The sequence below is a fragment of the Ahaetulla prasina genome, chromosome 9 (assembly GCF_028640845.1).
Source record: "Ahaetulla prasina isolate Xishuangbanna chromosome 9, ASM2864084v1, whole genome shotgun sequence".
In the NCBI taxonomy this organism is placed as follows: Eukaryota; Metazoa; Chordata; class Lepidosauria; order Squamata; family Colubridae; genus Ahaetulla; species Ahaetulla prasina.
In genome coordinates this window covers 13,377,423-13,398,470 of record NC_080547.1, presented here as the reverse complement: position 1 = coordinate 13,398,470, position 21,048 = coordinate 13,377,423, and the positions used below count along the sequence as shown (strand labels likewise).

Sequence of the window (21,048 nt, the reverse complement as noted above, 5' to 3'; positions counted from 1 at the left end):
TGGCAGACCAAAAGACTTGTGAAAAGTTCCTGACTGGTCTCCCTGACCTGTTATGCTCATGACCTGCAAAAGGGAGGAAACTCAAAGGTAAGAGTTTCCATAGCAACATCTCTACCCACTCCTCCAAAGGGCAGTGATACCAATAGCCTTTTGACTGCTGAAGGGTGGCTTTCCGGAGCAGCACACATTACATCCCATTCTTTCATTATCAGATTTATTGCATAATGGAGAGCAAGGACTCGGACTCATCAAATAAAACCAGCTACTATTTTTTCTTTTACTTGGGAAGTAAAAAGCCAAGAACAGGAAAGTAGAAAGATAAAACTGGCACCAGAAATGATTCTTCACAGTGGCTTTATCCAACTGTTGGATGGCAACAGACAATAGTTTTTCCTAAACTTTGTTATTTCGAAGAGGCAGGAAGCTAAAGACTATTTGAAAGAAACCTACTTATTCCTTGGCAATGTTTCTAAGCTGTCTCGTCTCATTTAGCATTTCACAAATATGTGAAGGGATATGCCAATTTTTAACCCAAGCTGTCTTCTCCAAACACGGAAAACTACTTTATTTGGTCAGATTGCTATACTTTTGTTACTGGCTCATTGTTGCCTTGCTTGGATTAGCAGCATCCTTGATACGATGCAATAAATACATCAGTGTCATACTGGAAAGCATAAAAAATGCAGAGTTTTAGTTAGAATAGGTATACAAATTAATAGTTTAAGTTAGAAAAACCTGCATATTGGAGAAAACTATGTACATAAATAAGCCAAAGCAAAAAATGAAGAGGAGAAGACAGGTAGTGGAGGAAAAGTCTTATGAATGAAACTGGAAAACTGCCAGGGAGTATTGATTGATTCCCTAGTAGATATAAGACACTGTAAATAATTTACTGGGACAAGAACCAAGAAATATCAACTTGTCCCATTGAAAAATAATCACTAGATTGATGACTAACTCAAAAATAACAATTAATATCCCCCATGTCAAAATAAAACCTACTCACAACCATTTTTCACCTTGATTAATCTTCTTTGTCTCTCATTTATTAGTTTCCCTCTGCAAATGAAATGTCTTTTCTATGAATTTATGGCTTCTCCTTCTCTAATCTGCGAGAGTAAATTCTGGGGAATCAGAAATCAGTAAATGACAGGGAAGGATCTCCTCTGGGGTCCAGCAAGAGATGCTGAGAACATGACAAAGCTACTATCTTCTTATATTTCCCTCTCTCCCTTGGGAAAAAAAAAGACTGAAAGTATCACCCCATTATTGAGAGCTGGTGCACTGCATTGTAAGGATGAAACTGATGCTAAACTGATACTGCGTCCTTCACAGACCTACATCACTAAAAGGAACACCCAGTGTATTATTCCACAATTGTCCTTTTTTGAGATCACTCAAGAGAGGCTGAACCTGGCAGCAATACTGACTGGCAATGTGGAGGAAGAGCGGGTGGTGGTAGAATCACAGTCTCTGAAAATTATCTGCAGAAAACAAAATCCCTTTTTAAAGCCCCGTGAACCAATTCCCCAAAGAACTGTGTTTACTTCCCCCAAAGTCAACCTATTATGGAGCATTACTGTTTGGAACCCATACCACATTTCTGACATCAATACAATTGAACGTGTCCAGAAATATTTTACAAGAAGAGTTCTCCACTCCTCTGAATACAACAAAATACCTTATGCTACCAGACTTGAAATCCTGGGTTTAGAAAATTTAGAACTACGCCGCCTTCGACATGACCTGAGTTTAACTCATAGAATCATCTATTACAATGTCCTTCCTGTCAAAGACTACTTCAGCTTCAATTGCAACAATACACAAGCACACAATAGATTTAAACTTAATGTTAACTGCTCCAATCTTGATTGCAGAAAATCAGTAACAGAGTTGTTAATGCTTGGAATACACTACCTGACTCTGTGGTGTCTTCCCCAAATCCCCAAAGCTTCAACCAAAAACTATCTACCATTGACCTCACCCCATTCCTAAGAGGTCTGTAAGGGGCGTGCATAAGAGCACAAACGTGCCTACCATTCCTGTCCTATTGTTTCCTTTCGTTATATCCAATTAATATAGTCATTAAATACTCATACTCATATATATGCTTATATATTGTACAATTATTTCATGCTTATGCTTATATATACTGTGTGACAAAATAAATAAATAAATAAAATAAATTACTGTTGAAGCAACAGGCCAACGACATTCCATATCTCTCTTTGCTTTCTTCCTATTTAGAACCTATTTGCTATGCAATCCCACAGGCAGTTTAAGGCATAAAAACACTACAATCTGCACAAATTCTACAAGGCTTCTCTTTTTTTCGCTCATTGTGGTTATTGTTCGGATGAATATAGATGAGGATGGCCCCTTCAATAAAACGGAGCGAGCTTCCTGATTTGGATGCTAAAGGTCGCAAGAAACAAACATGATGGTGTAAAAGCAAACATATCCTTATTTCTCCTGGGGAAAAAAAAAACCGAGGGCACCAGAAAAGAACAACCACTAAGCTACACAGATTTACAGCTGCCTGTTTAGAAATGCATCGTTACCAAGCAAAGAAAGCTTAGAGGAGAATTTCACACAGTGAGTTTCTTTTTTAAAACAAACAAAAATAGCTCTTTTGTATATTTTTGTTGCAATCTTTATGGACCATATCTATTGCAATAATTGGAGGAATTCGTGTAGATTGTACACCCATACTCTTAACACTCGTAACGGATGCTACTCGGGACAGGCGACAGAAAAATTGTTCTCTCCCTTAATGTATTCCAGACATGAAATCCTGATTCCGATTCTATTTAGAGGTTTATTTGACTGATGTTCTTCTTTTTAGACAAAAAGAAATGAGACCAAGTTTTCAAAACATTGAAAGTCACACTGGACCAAATCTATGTTACTATTGAATTCCAGCCATGCCTGAGCCAGAAAACATATCCTACTCCAGGAGATTCTGGAACAAGCCACAATGATGCCAGAATGATAACACGTCGACACTCGTCATGACAACTACAGAATGGCCACCATTGCATATTTGCATCTCAGTGACTGATGAAATGCTTAATACTGAACCATGGCATCTGCGCAAAGCTGTTGTCCCTTATGGACACCCACGTCCCACCTCTTCTCTGCTTTGGCAACAGTATCTCCCAGGCCTCCAGTGGCTGACTCAGAAAATCCTCACAGCCCAAGGCCTTGTTTTGACATCCTGGGCTTACCTCATAATATTTGCCATCTGAGTAACAGCCGCAGTTGTGAGGAAGAATGCAACTTTTGCCATTGAGGACGTAGCCTGGATCGCACTGACACCCTTCCACGCAGTAATGGTTGCAATCACTTTTCAGCCGGATGGCAGCACAACGAGGCTGGCAGACGCTCACGCAGCTTTCGTAGTGGCTGTTGGGAGGGCAGCTGACCGCTGGAAGGTAAGGGACCAAGCTTCTTAACGTGGGTGCATCTCGGTCTGCAAGTCATCTATTAACACGGTGAAGCCATATACCTCTCTATGACATAATAGACCCAAGGAGCTTAAATCCAGAGGAACATATTGGTTAGGGCGATTGAGAGTCTTGACAGCCATCTACCCAAGCTAAATTAGGGAAACATACTTACTGGCACATACAATTGTTGGGCAAAGATTCCTCTGGACCTGGAAAGCTAAGAAAGAGCAACTAGATTGTCCGTGGTTTAGTAAAAGTTGGCCTACTATGTAGAATGTATGTAGAATGTAGTATGGGCTAGGACGTTGAGCTTGTTGATTGAAAGGTCGGCAGCTCAGCGGTTCGAAACCCTAGTGCTGCCGTGTAATGGGGTGAGCTCCCGTTACTTGTCCCAGCTTCTGCCAATCTAGCAGTTTTGAAAGCATGTAAAAATGCAAGTAGAAAAAAATAGGGACCACCTTTGGTGGGAAGGTAACAGCGTTCCGTGCGCCTTTGGCATTGAATCATGCCGGCCACATGACCACGGAGATGTCTTCGGAGAGTGCTGGCTCTTCAGGTTTGAAACGGAGATGAGCACCTCCCCCTAGAGTCAGCAACGACTAGCACGTATGTGCGAGGGGAACCTTTACCTTTACTATGTAGAAACTAAGCCTGGACAGGAAAGATGGTCTTTGGTTTGGAGATAAGGTGGGATGAAATGCTCCCAGTTTGGACCGGATCGGCTGATCCGGTAGCAATGGCGGTGGGTGGTTCGAAGAACCAGGAGCAAAAATCCCTCCCCTCCCCCATACCCAGCTGAGCCATGCAATTGCCTTTTTTTTTTTTTACTTTTAAAAGCATTTTTTTTAATAACCTCTTCGGCTGAAGGGGTTGTAAAAAAATGCTTTTAAAGGGTTAAAACAAGGCTCTGACAATCCCAGCTGAGGTGCCTGATCGTCAGAGGCTTTTTTTTTTTTAATCAATCCCAGGGATTAAAAAGAGAGAGAGAAAGAGACCTCGATAGCAAAGGTTCGACCACTCATACTCCTTTTTCGAAATCGCCTCTCAAAGTCAAAATAATGCCACTGTGTTTGAACAAGGAATTTCTGAACTGTATCAAAACCAAAGCCTCTGTCCAGAAACAACAGCTGGAAAGTAGAAGCCCCTGCACGCTTGAATGCCACACTGCTCTCAAAACATCACTTTGGCTTTTTCAAAAACGTGTTCCCTTTCTCCGTCCAAAGAGACAATTTGAAGAACATCCCAGCGTTCCAAAGGGCCAAAACAAGACTAATTTCAAAGCTTTTCTCTTCCGGCCGCCTCCATTTTTCTCAGGGCTGTTAATGAATCCTCTAGTGGAAGGAGCAAGGCTGATGGAGGCTGTCAATTTGCAGACCGAAAAAGAGCCTAATTTAATTTGTAAATCTGATTAGTGAGGAAAACAAGTTTTCAATGGATTTGCCAGACCTCAGGCCTGCCTGAGACGCTTTGCGTCTTCGTTTATGAGATGAATAATTGAACAAAACATGGTAACTTATTGACAGGAGAGGCTCTTTGCAACAATCGCATGGACTTTCCCTTCACTTGCATAAACTAATAACATTTGCATTTGACAAATGAAGAATGGCTGCCTTGGGAAGGTGACCAGAAACCCATCAACAGAACTCCTAATGATGAAAGAAAGCCGCCCTGAGTCTTCGGAGAAGGGCGGGATGTAAATGCAAATAATAATAAAATAATAAATCTTATTTTAAAATGGAGAGGAAGAGGAGGAGGAGGAGAAATGGAAGAAGAAGAAGAAGAGGAAGAGGAAGAGGAAGAGGAGGAGGAGGAGGTGGGGGGAAGAGGAAGGAGAGGAAGAGGAGGAGGAGGGGAAGAGGTAGAGGAAGAAGAAGGAGGAGGAGGAGGAGGAGGCGGCAGAAGGGGAGGAGGAGGAGGAAGGAGGGGAAAGGAGGAGGAGGAGGAGGAGGTGGGGAGAAGAGGAAGGAGAGGAAGAGGAGGAGGAGGGGAAGAGGAAGAAGAGGAGGAGGAGGAGGAGGTGGCAGAAGGAGAGTAGGAGAAGGAGGAGGGGAAAGGAGGAGGCAGAAGGGGAGAGGAGGAGGAGGAGGAGGGGAGAAGAGGAAGGAGAGGAAGAGGAGGAGGAGGGGAAGAGGAAGAGGAAGAAGAAGAAGAGGAGGAGGAGGAGGAGGAGGAAGAAGGAGAAGAGGAGAAGGAGGAGGGGAAAGGAGGAGGCAGAAGGAGAGGAGGAGGAGGAAGGAGGGGAAAGGAGGAGGAGGAGGAGGAGGAAAGATCTACTCACAGCATGAAGTGAAGTTCCTCCAGCCAGTTACTGCTATCCCCTGAGTTTGGCAAGTGCTGGCATAATTTTGCAGCCAGCTGCAAGCTGTCTGCACTGCTCCACCATCAATGCAGGTATCAAATAAGCAGTTCTTGTAGAAGAAGGCCGGGCTGACCTTACTGTGGCACCTGGAGAAGACACCGCTCTTGCTAGGAATCAAACTGCACAGCTGCTGAGGCTTCCAGAAGCCTTCTACCTTACGACAGGTTGGGCACCTATCGCCACAGCCAGCCTGGCAGAAGGGATCCCGCTTGGCCCAACTGTGGCCAAACTCATTAATGCTGGAGACCACAAGGCCACCAGAGGTGTGAAGATCATCCTCAGGGTTGCCATTGTATCTCCCGCAAAGGCCGTAGGTGTGATTTTGGAGGCTCCGTGGAATTGTGATGGAGAGGAAGGTCCTCCAGTCGTACACCACCTTCAGGCCAAAATCAGTCTCTATAATGATGTGGAAGCCGAAGGTGAATATGTTGACCTTCCCTTGGCCCAGCTTCAAAGGCAGGTAAAGACGTTCCTTGTTGATCTGCAAAAAGGAAAGTCAGTGAAAGAGGGCAGCTGAAGGAGGCACGCTTCAAAGAAAGAATAGCTGACCTAGGAAAATCCAGGTTTAAACCCTCACTCCACATGAAAAGCTTACTGCATATTTTTGGTAAGATCTCCATATCTCTGCAGGATTTTCTTATACTCGGGTTTAAAATCCAGCTCAGTTTGCAGCACTTGGACTGCAACAACCGAGCAAGGTCAGACCTGATTAATACTGAGAAGAAATGCCACTGGGAAAACCAAGACTAGACAGGAAAGTTAAAAAGAAAACCCACTAGAAGATAATAACGAACACAAAATTACACATACTTAGACATGGTCAAGAGGAGGCCATGAAGTCCAGGGCCGGTGAATAGCGCAGGCTGGTAAAGCCTGTTATTAAGAACACAAAGCCTGCAATTACTGCAGGTTCGAGCCCGGCCCAAGGTTGACTCAGCCTTCCATCCTTTATAAGGTAGGTAAAATGAGGACTCAGATTGTTGGGGGGGCAATAAGTTGACTTTGTAAAAATATACAAATAGAATGAGACTATTGCCTTATACATTGTAAGCCGCCCTGAGTCTTCGGAGAAGGGCGGGGTATAAATGTAAACAAACAAAAAAAAAAAAATTCAACCTGGTGGACTTTCTACTGTCAGGGTTCCGACCGATGCCCTAATAAAAGCAGGAGCCTCAAGCCAGTTTTCAAGGAAAATCCAGTTATTTATGAGGAGCGCTATGTCGGCGCGGACCTAGTGAAGCCAGCTCTGACCCCACTCAGTTTGCACCTTGCCTCTGACCGTTTTTCCATCCCCCCAAGGTGTGTCAGTCACATTCCCCAATGAAGCAATTTTGTGGGTCGTAGAAGTCACTCCCCTCCGGCCACTACTGGTTTCTGTGGAGATAGCCTTGATTTTGGCTGGCTAGATGTGCGTTGTTTTGACTGAGGTGCAAATTCCTCGATGCAGTTGCGAGGCTCGATTCCCCCACCCCCTGCCTATGGCAACTCGGGAGCAGGTTAGAGAAGCTTCACAAGTTGACATCCACCTTCCCACATTAAACCCCAAAATTAACTGGTTTGGGGTGGTCTCAAACTCTTATCCTAATTAAGCAGTGGTGGTATTCAGCTGGTTCTATCCAGTTCAGGCAAACCAGTAGCGGCGGCTGGGAGAGGCTCCGCCCACCCATCTGGATGTCATCACGTCCTGTTTTTGATGCTCTGCACATGTGCAGAAGGCCCTGCGCATGTACAGAGGTGGCACGTATGAGTGAAGCAAGCACATGTGCACACTCACATTTGCAAACCAATAGCGAAGGTAAGTGAATAACCACCCCTGTGATTAAAGCAATGGAGGAAAGAACTCTCTAGTGACTTACAAGCACAGTATGCTTGTAGGCTCGATGGATCACAATGCTGTAGCTGAAAACTTCAACTTCCACCTGCTTCACCCACAGAGCCAGGGAAGGATCCCGATCCTCATTCTTGGCAACAACTGTAAACTCAGGGAAAGTATCTGACCTCTCGGACCTCTGGCGGTCAATGGTGGTGCAGAGGACCAAAGGACAACTGCTCTGAAAGTCAAACGCAAATCCATCGAAGGTCAAGTAATGGCTGTAGCCGGAAATGATGCAGGAGGCATCTGTGCGGGCCTGACAATAATATAGACCATTCTCCTCCAGGCAGTATTCATCCTCTTTGCAAGGGAGGTTCTCGCAGCGCACACTGTTGTCAGAGCCATTGCAGTAGCAGAAGTACTGACAATCGATGTCCATCCAGAAGGACTGGTTGGTGGAGAGCTGGTGGCCCTCAAAACTGCAGCCACAGTCGCTACGGAGAATGCACTGGGTGCCCTGGAGCACAAAGCCTTTGTCACACTGGCAACCTTCCACACAACTATCCAGACACACGGGCCCCATGCTCAGGGTGTCACAGGATTCAGAGCAGGACATGCACTCCTCAAAGTGACTGTTCTTAGGACAGGCAAGAGCTGGAAGGAAAGGAAAAGAGTCAGTGGTCAGATGGAAGACATCTTCTGCATCAGGCAGCCGCCACCTTGACCTGAGTCCAGCTGTGGGTGTTCACAGAGATATTTCAAGACAGTAGCCATTCACACAATCAAACCTTATTTTGCACAACACCCTTAAAAAGAGTTAGGAGCTTGGTCAGGAGGTCCCAAACTACCATCTTGACATCTGCCACAGACATCCCTAGGCAGGGGTGGGAGCCTACCAGTTTAACAACCGGTTCGCTGAGCGCGCATGCGCAATTTGCAGAAAATTGAACTTTTGTGTTGCTGAGAGCAAGGAAAACAGCTGAGGAAAGGCAATCCACTCTGCTGCCCCGATCAGCTGGGCTTCAGAAGCAGAAATATAGGTGAGTAGAACGCAGGGGTGGGCGGGTAGAAACCTGCCACTGCCCCTAGAATCAGGAGAACCCATAAAGGTAAAGGTAAAGGTTCCCCTCGCACATATGTGCTAGTCGTTGCCAACTCTAGGGGGCGGTGTTCATCTCCGTTTCAAAGCTGAAGAGCCAGTGCTGTCCGAAGACGTCTCCGTGGTCATGTGGCCGGCATGACTCAACACCAAAGATGCACGGAATGCTGTTACCTTCCCATCAAAGGTGGTCCCTATTTTTACTACTTGCATTTTTACGTGCTTTCGAAACTGCTAGATTGGCAGAAGCTGGGACAAGTAACAGGAGCTCACCCCGTTACATGGCAGCACTAGGGATTCGAACTGCTGAGCTGCCGACCTTTCGATCGACAAGCTCAATGTCCTAGCCCCTGAGCCACTGCGTCCGATCTGAAACCCCTTATGCAATCCCTTATCCATACAGAGATTCACAACCAGGTTGGGAGGAAGAGTAATCATATCAGATTCCGACTCAATCTCTATATATGGTTGTGAAATGAACGATTTGATCTTTATAGAGAAGGACTTCCACGAAGTGAGAAGAAGGATTGATTTTACACATTATTCTTTCCCTTAAAATATTATATCTCTGAATAGCAGGGAGACAGAGGGAGAGAGTTTTATTATTTATCCTTACAGAAGATACAATCTGAGACCTGCTGGCATGATTTTTTTTAAAAATCCAACTTGCTTTTTTATTGGTTTATCAAATACTTATTCAAACAGCTGAAAGGCGTTTTAGTTTTTTCTTAATCCTGCCCTGTGAGTGAATTACTCTTCTCTCATTGATTACACATTGTGTTACATTACACTGCCTTCACCTCTATGAAATTTCCTTTCAGCTTCAAATTTGCACTGGGATTGCTTTATTTTTTCATTGCTTATCCATAAACATTTAAATTATGTTTACAACCATGAGATTCACCCTTTGTTACCAACAAAGTTTCCCTCCACTAAAGTATAAAATTCAAACCCAGCTGTCGGATACAAAGAACAGAGAAAGTCACTGCCTCTATGCTGGACTTTTATGGACCACTGTGAGATGCACAATGAGGATTTTGTGCTGATCCAGAAAGTTTCTTCTTACATATCAGATTTCCGGGGTGGGAGGAAGCAAACTTTTGCACATCCTATTTTAAAAGAGTCCCTAATTAAACAATCACTTAATGTGCCTCTTATTACTCCTTTAAGATTAAGTTAAGGGATGTGGTGGCTCAGTGGCTAAGAGGCTGAGCTTGTCGATCGAAAGGTTGGCAGTTCAGTGCTTCGAATCCCTAGTGCTGTAAAATGGGGTGAGCTCCCGTTACTTGTCCCAGCTTCTGCCAACCTAGCAGTTCGAAAGCATGTAAAAAATGCACGTAGAAAAATAGGGACCACCTTTGGTGGGAAGGGAACAGTGTTCTGTGCGCCTTTGGCGTTGAGTCATGCCGGCCACATGACCATGGAGACGTCTTCGGATGGCGCTGGCTCTTCGGCTTTGAAAGGAGATGAGCACCGCCCCCTAAAGTCAGGAACGACTAGATGTGCGAGGGGAACCTTTACCTTTACCTTAAGATTAAGTTCCTAAAAGATTTGACTATCTAAAAAGTCAAGATCAGCTGGATCACTCTTTTCGATTGCTTACATTTTCTTCAGCCTAATTCAGTTTCCATACTTATTTCTGCTTTTACAAGGTGCTATTTTAAATCTTTCCTTTAAATGATGATATTTGTATCATTGGCAGCAAAAATATTATCCCAGCTGATCAAAACAGCGTATTCTTCCTTCTCACATTTTAGTTATCCTCTCTCGTTACTCCTTAAATCCCATATTCCTTGATTCCTGCATTTTGCATCAGGAATGTCTGTATATGCGTGACTTCCTTGTATTTAGTAAAGTTACTTATTTAGCACTACACTCTCCTCTCCCGAAGTTTCTTGCGTTGACTATTTCCTGAATATGAAATTACGTTTTTGAAGAAATTTATAGCCATTTCCTGAAATCGGACAGCATGAAACATTGACTCTTGGGACAAAGGCCACCATTCTAAGGACTGACTGTAAACTTTTGTATACCCAAGCAAGTTTTTTTTTCTAAGATTATGTTTCTAACTTCCATGAATGGCTTCACAAACCTCAGAAGAGCTTTCTGAGCATAAGACTAAGAAAATTCCCACCAATCCCATGAATTTTTTTTTAGTGGATTCAGTCCTAACCTACCCTGTTTCCCTGAAAATAAGACATCCCCTGATAATAAGCCCAAGCAAGATTTTGAGTGCATGCGCTAAAATAACCTCTCCCCGAAAATATTTAAACTCATGTGCAGCTGGTCCCCGCCATTTCCTCTGGTTAGGGTTAGGGAGACAGAGCTGGAAATCAGGTAAGACAGCAAGAGGATACCCATCTTGCTCCACGCGTCCCAAAATAATAAGACCTCCCCAAAAATAAGGCCAAACACTTATTTTGGGGTTCAAAAAATATAAGACAGGGTCTTATTTTTGGAGAAACACGGTATATAACATGGGCATCCCATTAGATTGAGAATGATGATAATTGTTGTTTAATAGAATTGAAATCTTAGGGCCTTTTTGACCTAAAAGGTCCATGATGTTGACCAATACTCAAACAACTTAACGTCCTATTGGAAACAAAATGAAGATCGGTATCTCCCCCACTTCCCAACTTACGGCAAAAGGTTAAGCTTCTCCACTGTCCAATGTCCACTTCTGCATTCTTACAAGCGCTGGCGTAACGAGCTACCGAGTCGCAGAGCTCTGACTCGTTTCCTCCACTTTGGCACAGGCGGAAAATGCAGGTCCTGTAATATGTGGACACGTTCACCACAGCGTGGCACTCATGGAACGAGCTGTTGGTGGGGTCATTGATGACTCCGCATCTGGAGCGGCTGCGGTAGTCTTTCAGAAGCTCCGAATCATTGTTGCAGGCCTTGAGAAGGTCACCGCATTCCCCGTTGCAGATCTCATTGAAGGTTGTCCAGCTGTCCAGGAAAACCACCAGGTTATCTGTGCATTTCCCGTTGGGAAAGCAGAATTCATCACTGCTGTTTCCATTGAAATAGCCACAGAGGCCTCCAGTACAGTTGAAATAGCTGGTGGAGAGATGTATCTCCAAGATACCCAAGTCTGAATAGTGGATGTGGATGAGTCCATCCAATTCAACAACCGTCCCATTTTTACTCCGGTAGATTTCTAGTTGCCCAGAAGGGTGGAAATATGGAAGCTCCGTTTCATATCCATTCACCTGCAAAGGAAAAAGGGGGAAAGAAGAGGCAACAAATGAATGAAAGCAACTCAATAATCCCACGGTATCTTCCTGTTCCTCCTTTGATTAGTGAGGCATCAGCAGAATTGAGCAATGGAAGTCAACAGGAAGGCACACTTCGTATAGAGATAAACTGTACGTCTACAGCTGAAGTTACTTACCTGTCAAACATAAGCTGAACAGCATTTAAATTTGGGATACCCAGAAAGCAGAACTCGAATACATTTTTAAGAGAGAAGATTTTGGGAATCTAAAAAGGGTTTTTTTCACATTATATAACAACTTTCCTTAAATTTAAGAGTAAGAGCCAACTATTCTCATTTGTGAAACAAAAAGATTTACAGAGCAGATGACTTTTCAAACCCAGCTTGGCCTTCAGGTGCTTGTATATTTTAAGCGGACTTAAAACAGCTTTTTTATCATCTCAAAAAGCCCACAGATCTACTTCAGAATGCTGCTTCTAGAACCTAGGCACTGAAGTCCCAACTTATGTGGAGACCACTTGATTGGCATGATGGATCTGTATGGATTTCTCGACCTCAAAGGAATTACAAGCTATTCTTGGAAGCCAAGCTTTGCCTTCAGCTCATGCCATTATCCCACAGTGACAGTACTAGATTTCTGATCCTCGGGAAAACTTCTGACGTCAGTCATTCAAAAAGAAAATACAAGACCCAACGCAAGAAAGAGACGCTCGATTTGATAGACATATGAGAGAAGCAACAGTTGCTGTAGAGGTAGACTTACTGGAAAGAACAGAAAGCACAACTGACGTGGGTGGAAGGCACACAAACACACACAAAAATAGACCCTGACAATTACAGCAAATACAACCCAAGGTTGTTGGGTTTTATGTTTCTTCTTACAATGAAATGTCATCGTGAGATTGGGAAGAGGTGACAATAGAATAGCAAATATCTTTCCCCTGCTTTCGAATGACGCACAATGTTCATACATGCAAGGAGACAGCAGGAGCTGTGTTCCGCGGTCCTGCTAGTGTGGAAAACAGGTTTAAAATAAATTGTCAGATGCTTCCTTTTTGTGAAGCATTTCTATCCACCTGGTGGCAGTGTCACCTACCAGACGGCTGCGAAGCAACATTTCTACAGGGCTGCGATTTAGAAGAGCAGAACTGAGTTTCTTGAAAGGTAGCAAAACCAAGGGAAGGTTATGTTTTTTCCAATGGAAGGGAACCGTTCAGGGGTGGGTTCTACTTAACTTTACTACCGGTTCGCAACGGGACTGCGCAGAAACTTCCTGATGACATCCGGGTTAGTGGGCGGAGCCTCCCGCCAGTTTTACTACCGGTTCTTGCAAACCGGTCCGAACCAGGGGCAACCGACCACTGGAACCGTTGGTTTCCCCAAGGAATCAAGTAATCTACACTACCATTGTTGACTACTAGACAAAGTTTGTAAGATGAGGAGTGGGCAGTCATGAATTTATATTAAACAATGGTACCATTTTTTCCCCCAAAAAGAAAAGAAAAGAAAATTTCCATCAATTTTAGGGGAATTCTATATTGATGTTGACCCAGCTGCTGATAAGAATAGCCATCTAGATTCCAGTAGGACAACCACATATATTTACACCCATTTACCTGTATCAAAGAATTGAGGCCTTTGAACTCTGGTGCTGGAGAAGACTCCTGCAAGTCCCTTGGACTGCAAGGTGAACAAACAAGTCAGTCCTAGAGGAGATCAACCCTGACTGCTCTTTTAGAAGGCCAGATCCTGAAGATAAAGCTCAAATACTTTGGCCACCTAATGAGAAGGAAGGACTCCCTGGAGAAGCATCTAATGCTGGAAAAGATTGAGGGCAAAAGAAGAAGGGGATGGCAGAGAACGAGGTGGTTGGATGGAGTCATTGAAAAAGTTGGCATGAGCTTAAATGGACTCTAGGGGATGGTAGAGGACAGGAAGGAACGTTGTCCTTGGGGTCGCGATGGGTCGGACACGACTTTGCAACTAACAGCAACACCTGTATCATGATATCAGAAATTCTGCACCATGGGACCATTATCCACATGCTTGGATATCCAAAACACACAGAGAAAGCAGAGATAGGTAGTCCTGGTCCTTTATCCAACTCCATCACTTTTCTCACGAGGGTGATGAAGGTCTGCAGTGAGGCTATAGGTTTGCCTGAACCTGGCTATAGTTCTTCATGATTGGAAATCTCACACCATTCAGGATTTCCATGGTGAACACAACCGTTTTTCCAATTCTGTCAACTTAATTACAATTTATTACGGATCTTACACATCAAGCTCCCATGCTGTGTATTACGAGAAGCTCTTTATCTCTTAAGAGAGATCAAACTTAATCTTCCTGTACTGTAATTGCATGAAATGCAATCTGCAGGTCATAAGAACACAAACTGCCCCCTGCTGGATTGGACCCCTGGCCTGACTAATCCGAAAGTCTGAATGCATAATGGTCAAACCAACTGCACGAGGAAGCCTGCTAAGCTTCCAACAGATGGCCTTCGGAGACAGTCCGCTGCCATCAAGTCTAATAGTTATTGATCCCATCAGGCCTGGCACTATTTTGTTGGCTATGTAAATAGAAGCTCTAGTCAATGTGATGGCTTCAGGCTACAAGGAGAATTTAATTCTTTCTTTATTACATGCCAAGCTAACGTTTCTCAATTTGGGTGGGGTTTTTTTGGGTTTTTTTTGTTTTTTTATCAGGGCAACCTGGTCTACCCAATTATGGGACGGCGAATACTGCTTCCATTTTTGGCCCCAATCCAGGAACCTTCACAGGCAGTTGCTTTTGCGACGAACTATTTTTGTGTTGAATTTATGTTTTACCGACAAAGAAATCAAGGGAGACTAGTATAGATCTATTTCAAGCTATTTAGCTCTCATCAGATAGCCCAGGTGTGTTAAACTCAAGGCCCGGGGGCTGGATCTGGCTTACGGGGTGCTTAAAACTGGCCCACTGGGCCAACCTGGAAACAGCGGACTGGCCCGCAGTGCCTCTGCCAGCGAAAACAGAGTTCAGGAGCGCCGTGTGAGGTGCCCCCAACATGAGTGATGTCAAACTGGCCATGCCCCCTGCTCTTCCCCCACCCCCGAGGTCAAATACAACCCTGATGCGGCCCTCAATGAAATTGAGTTTGAGAGTCCTGAGCTAGCCATAACCTTCTGGGATTCAAACCTGGGCTACTTGCATATTAGGTAGATGTATTAACCTCTAAGCCACAGGCTCTCCTCCCTCTGTCGGCTATACCAGGGGAAAGATTAAATGTTGTTGTTGGTTTTTTTGTCAGGGCAACCTGGTTTCTCAATCTGAAATATTCTGGATGCATTGAGACTGCCCCTCCCCTACCAAAGATCTTTAGTCCACAGCCATTTGGAAGATTTCAGACTGGGGAAGCAAATCAAAACTCATTTCTCTCTGAAGCCCACGACCCAATTCTCTGTCAGAGCAGAGTAGGCAAGATTAGTAGTTTCACCCTTTGGAAAGGTTCTTTAATTATACTCCTGCAACAATCAGGCATTTTAGGTTTTGCCCTTTGGGTGGGGAGTGGGAGAGAATTAAAGCTGGACATCTGTAAAAAAAAACAAAAAACAAACAAACCCAGAGACCTTCTGTCTCTGTCAAAGATTCTCACATTTGGGGAAGCAAATGTGGGTAGCAAAGACATCTTTTAACATCTTTTAACTTGAAGACACAAGCAATTATTTCAATGGTCAACAAGGGCAGAGCCAAAGAGAGGTTGTTTGATCATGTCTCTTCCACGACGAGCATAAAAATTGACAGGCAAATGTCTAGCGGGATGAAAATGTCAGCACCAGATGCAGCTAATGAGACGTCTGAACATGTGTGAAGCTTTGCCGCTGCAGACGTTAAAAAGAGAAGAAGAAAAAAAGGAACCACAAGGAATTTTCACCGGGGTTAAAAGAAGCACAAGCAGCAGACAAAACGAAGGGCAACAAAATACCTCATTTGACCATGAATCATCCTCCCTGCATAATTCTCTCCCAGAATTTGATTCCTCCACTAGCGCTTCGTCTTCTGAGTTCATTTGATAGTCACCGCTCTCCTATCTGTTGGTTTACACAAACTATCCTCCAGGCTTTCCCATCTGGGGGAGAAAGGATGGATCCAGCGTCAACCATCCTGAGATCAGGAAAGGCTGCTCTATATGAATAAAACTGGCTCAGGAACATTTGTCAAAAGACTGTGCTATTAAATCGTTTCCTGCAATTAAGAGCAATGACCCAAGCCTTTTGAGCCTGTCACCCACCAGAAAATCCCTACCTTGATTTCAGAGTTGTCTACACCCCCGATCTTAACATCTTGATTGGCAACCTGGATCATCAAGGTACGAAGCCAGTCAGGACTCAATTCTGGTTTCTTTTTGCTGATGTCCAATTCCAGGTAAGTGGGCCTGTCTGGGCATGTTTTTACCAAGGTGTAAGAATTGTCCGAGGGATAAATAAAGCCAACTCCGTCAAAAGTGTGCAGGACTTGATCCTGAGAAACCAAACACAAGGTCTCCCGCTTGGGGTAACACCCTTGGTAGCCTTTCTCGACGGTACACACTTCTCCTTCCTGGCAAGTGGCATTAAAACAGTTGACGTCTCCTTCTTCTTCGCACCAGCATTGCACTGTGCAGTCCACAGAAGCCCAGAAGGATTCCCCCACGGCGTGGTAACGGCCGTCCACGTCGCAACCACACTCTTGAACAGGGACACAGGCGTCGGTGCTGAGAACGTAGCCTCCGATGCACTCGCAGCCTTCCGTGCAAGGAGAGTTGCAGTTCAAAGGGGCCGTTAAATCCGAGCAGGTGGCTGGGCAGCTACTGGTACAGATGGAGTAGTGACTAAACTCTGGACAGTTTATAGCAGTCGCTGAAAAAGGCAAAAAGAACAGTTGATTTAGTTGATACAGCAGTTGCTGGTTTAGAATAGTGGGCATATTTGAGCCTCCAGCTTGGTGATAGCACTGAGTCAACTTTGGCTGACCTTGAAAGAAGCTATACAGGGTTGTGCCTCATTCCTCTTCGGATGTGAGTCCCTCTGAAAAACGCCTAAGCCCTAGGCAGCAAATGACTTCTATACCAGTGATGCCGAACCTTTTCGACACCGAGTGCCGAAATGGGAGCACTGCATGCGCATGCTCATCAAGGCCATGACCAGGGGGCAAGCACGCCAGATAAGGTACTTCTGGTTTCGGTGCCCACATGTGTGCTGGCAATATTCCGCACATGCACACATGCCGATCAACTGGCTGGCACATGTGCACACACCTGAAAACGGAAGACCAGCTCTTCCGGTTTCCAGCACTGCTGCACGCACAAAGGCCAGCTGATCATCGCGTGTGCATGCGCACCAGAAACCCGGAAGAGGGACGGGTGACACCGTGCATGCCAGGCAACATGGCTCCATGTGCTACTTTGGGCAAGCATGCCATAAGTTCGCCATCACGGTTCTATACAGTTGCCAAGAAAACTTTGCATAAAGTCACCAAGATTTGAGTTTGAATCAAGGGAGGCTCACTGAACATGTACTTTTTCCAAGAGACTGCAAACCAAGAAGAAACACAGACAAAAAGCGACGAAGGAAAAGAAATGTCGCCAGGACGTTATGACCAGTTTGTTCACCATTTGTGAACAAATGTAAGCCTTACACATGTAAGCCGCCCTGAGTCTTTGAGAAGGGCGGGATATAAATTCAAATAAAATAAAAATAAAATAAAATAAACAAACCGTTAACTGTAATCTAATTTACACGTGATGCAATTTTAAAATAAAGCTTTAAAGGGTACAGACCAATGGCCAGATGAATGGGAAAGAATAGCTAAGTTAACGTCCCTCAGATCATGTCTGAGTCGTCTATTATGAAACCTTTTTATCGTTACTCTTTCTAGGAGTTCTGTGATTCAAATATGGACAAAAGCATCATTCAAGGACAATAAACCTGCCATTTCTACTCTCTTGGGTCAAATTATTGCCAAGATCATCTCCTCAAGAGCTGGTTGCTCTTATTAGCATCTGATAATCATATAACGTAAAGGGATGTCATATTTATTTATTTATTTATTTATTTATTTATTTATTTATTTATTTATTTATTTATTTATTTATTTATTTATTTATTTATTTATTTTTCATATTTATATACCGCCCTATCTCCCTAAGGACTCAGGGCGGTTCACAGGCAATTAAAATACATATAAATACAGATTAAAAATGCCGATTAAAAAACTTATTCTATTGCCAAATTATTAAAAACAATATAAATAATAAAAACCCCTTAAAACCAATAACTTTAAAATCTAATCCAGTCCCGCGCAGATGAATAAGTGTGTTTTAAGCTCGCGACGAAAGGTTCGGAGGTCCGGAAGTTGACGAAGTCCTGAAGGGAGTTCGTTCCAGAGGGTGGGAGCCCCCACAGAGAAGGCCCTTCCCCTGGGTGTCGCCAGACGGCACTGCCTAGCTGACGGCACCCTGAGGAGTCCCTCTCTGTGAGAGCGCATGGGACATAAAGGGATGACATAAAGGGATGCAGTGGCTCAGTGGCTAAGACACTGAGCTTGTCAGGTCAGCAGTTCAGCGGTTCGAATCCCTAGTGCCGCCTAATGGGGCGAGCTCCCGCTACTTGTCCCAGCTTCTACTAACCTAGCAGTTCGAAAGCATGTAAAAAATGCAATTAGAAAAACAGGGACCACTTTGGTGGGAAGGTAACAGTGCTCCATGTGCCTTCGGCATTTAGTCATGCCGTCTACAAGACCACGGAGATGTCTTCAGACAGCACTGGCTCTTCGGCTTAGAAACAGAGATGAGCACCGCCCCTAGAGCCGGAAACGACTAGCACGCATGTGTGGGGGAACCTTTCCTTTACCTAATCATATGACAATTCTCTGTTTGGGCACAAGTAGCTTGATGTCCTTCCTACATGTCCTTCCTTCCTAACTCAGGTTGACCAAGTCGAAGTTGATGGACTAGAAGCCCTGCATGAAGCAGGTGAGCCCTACCATTTTGTTGAGTCCGACTCTGAATGCTTGGTGACTTACCGCATCCTGTCTGCCCCCTCCAGTCTCCAATCGGGATCCCTAAGGCCTGGCAAACCAAGGCGTAGGCTTGAATGGCTTGGCAAAGGCCTCCTGTGGCATTATCGCGGATGCTGCACAAATCGTACACGCAGCTGTGCACAAACGCCGTGGGGTCGACAATGGCCCCACATTCCCACAAAGGGCCTCCGGTTTTGTTGATGAAGCCACAGTACTCGGGGCCGAAGTAGAGAGACTCCATCGCCATGTCACAAAGACTGCAGTTGTCTAAGCAGCCTGGGGAGCACTTCCATTCAGGATGGTAAACCCGCCAGCTCTCTCCCAGATCCAGGACCGAAGTGGCCAGTTTCCCATCGGAGCGCAAGACGTCATCTTCAGGATTCTTGTTGTAGTTCCCGCACAGGCCGCAGGTAGCATTAATGTAGGAGCCGGGAACTGAAATGGCAGCATAATGGTCACCGTCATAGGTCACCAAAAGGCCAAAGTCTGTTTCCACAGCGGTCGACATGCCACTCTGATAGATTTTTATGGCTCCCAGTTCCAAGAAGACAGGCAGAGACATGACCAAGTCATCTATCTGTGACATGGATAGAAAGTTAACATTTATCATCATCATCATCCAAAATGAGAAGATTAAAAATGGATTTATTTACTATGGTTGTATATGAATCTTCTACTGCTATAATGATCACCGTCACTACAAATTAAATGGCTAATATTTATTGAAGTAGTGCAAAAAGAAAATATATATATATATAAAGGGAATATTGAAACACTCAGTCTAGAATAGATCCTAAGGCTGTTACAATGTCTGTAAGGTGTCGGAGAGAAAAAAATAAAGAGAGAATCAGACAAGACCTCAATTCCCAAGGGAGGAATTGAAAAGGCTCAGGACCCTCTAGTACAGGGGTCTCCAAATTTGGCAAGTTTAAGATTTGTGGACTTCAAACTCCCAGAATTCCCCAGTCAGCCATGCTGGCTGGGGAATTCTGGGAGTTGAAGTCCACATAGTAGAAGGAATTTGTAATGGTATGTGGGTATGAACTTGGAAGGCAGGGGGAAGAGCTGCGGTCAAGGCAAGTCTGATATGAGGCTGTGATGAGATAAGAGGAAGGGGAGCCAGCAGCTGAATAACAGGGAGAGAGAATTTTCTCTAACTTAAAGATAAAGGTAAAGGCTCCCCTCGCACGTACATGCTAGTCGTTCCCGACTCTAGGGGGCGGTGCTCATCTCCGTTTCAAAGCCGAAGAGCCAGCGCTGTCCGAAGACGTCTCTGTGGTCATGTGGCCGGCGTGACTCTACTGTGTCATACCCAATTATTGAAATGTTGTTTCTTGCAAACTTTTTTTTTTGGGGGGGGGGATAAAGCGACTCCCCGCTTGGGATTGCTGGCTAGCCATCACAGCTTGAATGATATGTCTAAGCAGGTGCTTATTTCTGGGGATCAACCTGGCCTTCTGGCAGACGGAAGATGGCAAGCACACTTTTTTCTATTATCCAAAATAATAATCTTGAAAGGATACGGTGTGCAAGTAATGCGCGTTCAAACTATGCTGGATTTTACTTCCAGCGTAAATTTTACTAATGTCCCTGGTTTCCTGCCTGGAAGATTATAGAAGATGAAAGTCAACCTATATGATGGGCCTTAGTTTTTAGGGGGGGAGGGGAACCTGATTCTCTGATGTGACGTTTCCCATATTACTCCCATTAGATGAAATAATAATAATAATAATCAAAACATCCTAGAAATTAGCAGTCTTCTATTTTCAGCCTAGCTGACTGCTATTTTTTATTATTATTGAGGACTGCTTTTTTCCCTCTTCAAATGTTTCTTTCCAGATACATCCAGACAATGGAATGATATAATGACATCATCTAGTCTAGGGGTGTCAAATTCGATTTCATTGAGGGCCGCGTCAGGGTTGTGTTTGACCTCGGGGGGAGGGGAATGGGCGTGGCCAGAGTAGGCATGGCCAGCTCGACGTCACTCATGTTGGGGGCGCCTGTGGCTGCCCGAGCACTCTGCCAATGAAAACGGAGCTCGGGAGCCCCTCCCGAGTTCTA

General features: G+C 44.5%; 1 protein-coding gene across 1 annotated transcript in view; it reads right to left on the bottom strand.

Annotated features, from left to right (window-relative positions):
• The window catches only part of LOC131203776 (tubulin-specific chaperone cofactor E-like protein), a 94,833-nt gene that overhangs the window by 8,332 nt on the left and 65,453 nt on the right, over positions 1 to 21,048 (bottom strand). The window contains exons 15-20 of the mRNA XM_058194377.1: positions 18,988 to 19,561; positions 16,231 to 16,823; positions 11,365 to 11,938; positions 7,665 to 8,275; positions 5,728 to 6,289; positions 3,228 to 3,427 (exon numbers count right to left, since the gene is read on the bottom strand). Coding sequence (XP_058050360.1) covers positions 3,228 to 3,427; positions 5,728 to 6,289; positions 7,665 to 8,275; positions 11,365 to 11,938; positions 16,231 to 16,823; positions 18,988 to 19,561 — 3,114 coding nt within the window. The remainder of the gene's footprint in view (positions 1 to 3,227; positions 3,428 to 5,727; positions 6,290 to 7,664; positions 8,276 to 11,364; positions 11,939 to 16,230; positions 16,824 to 18,987; positions 19,562 to 21,048) is intronic.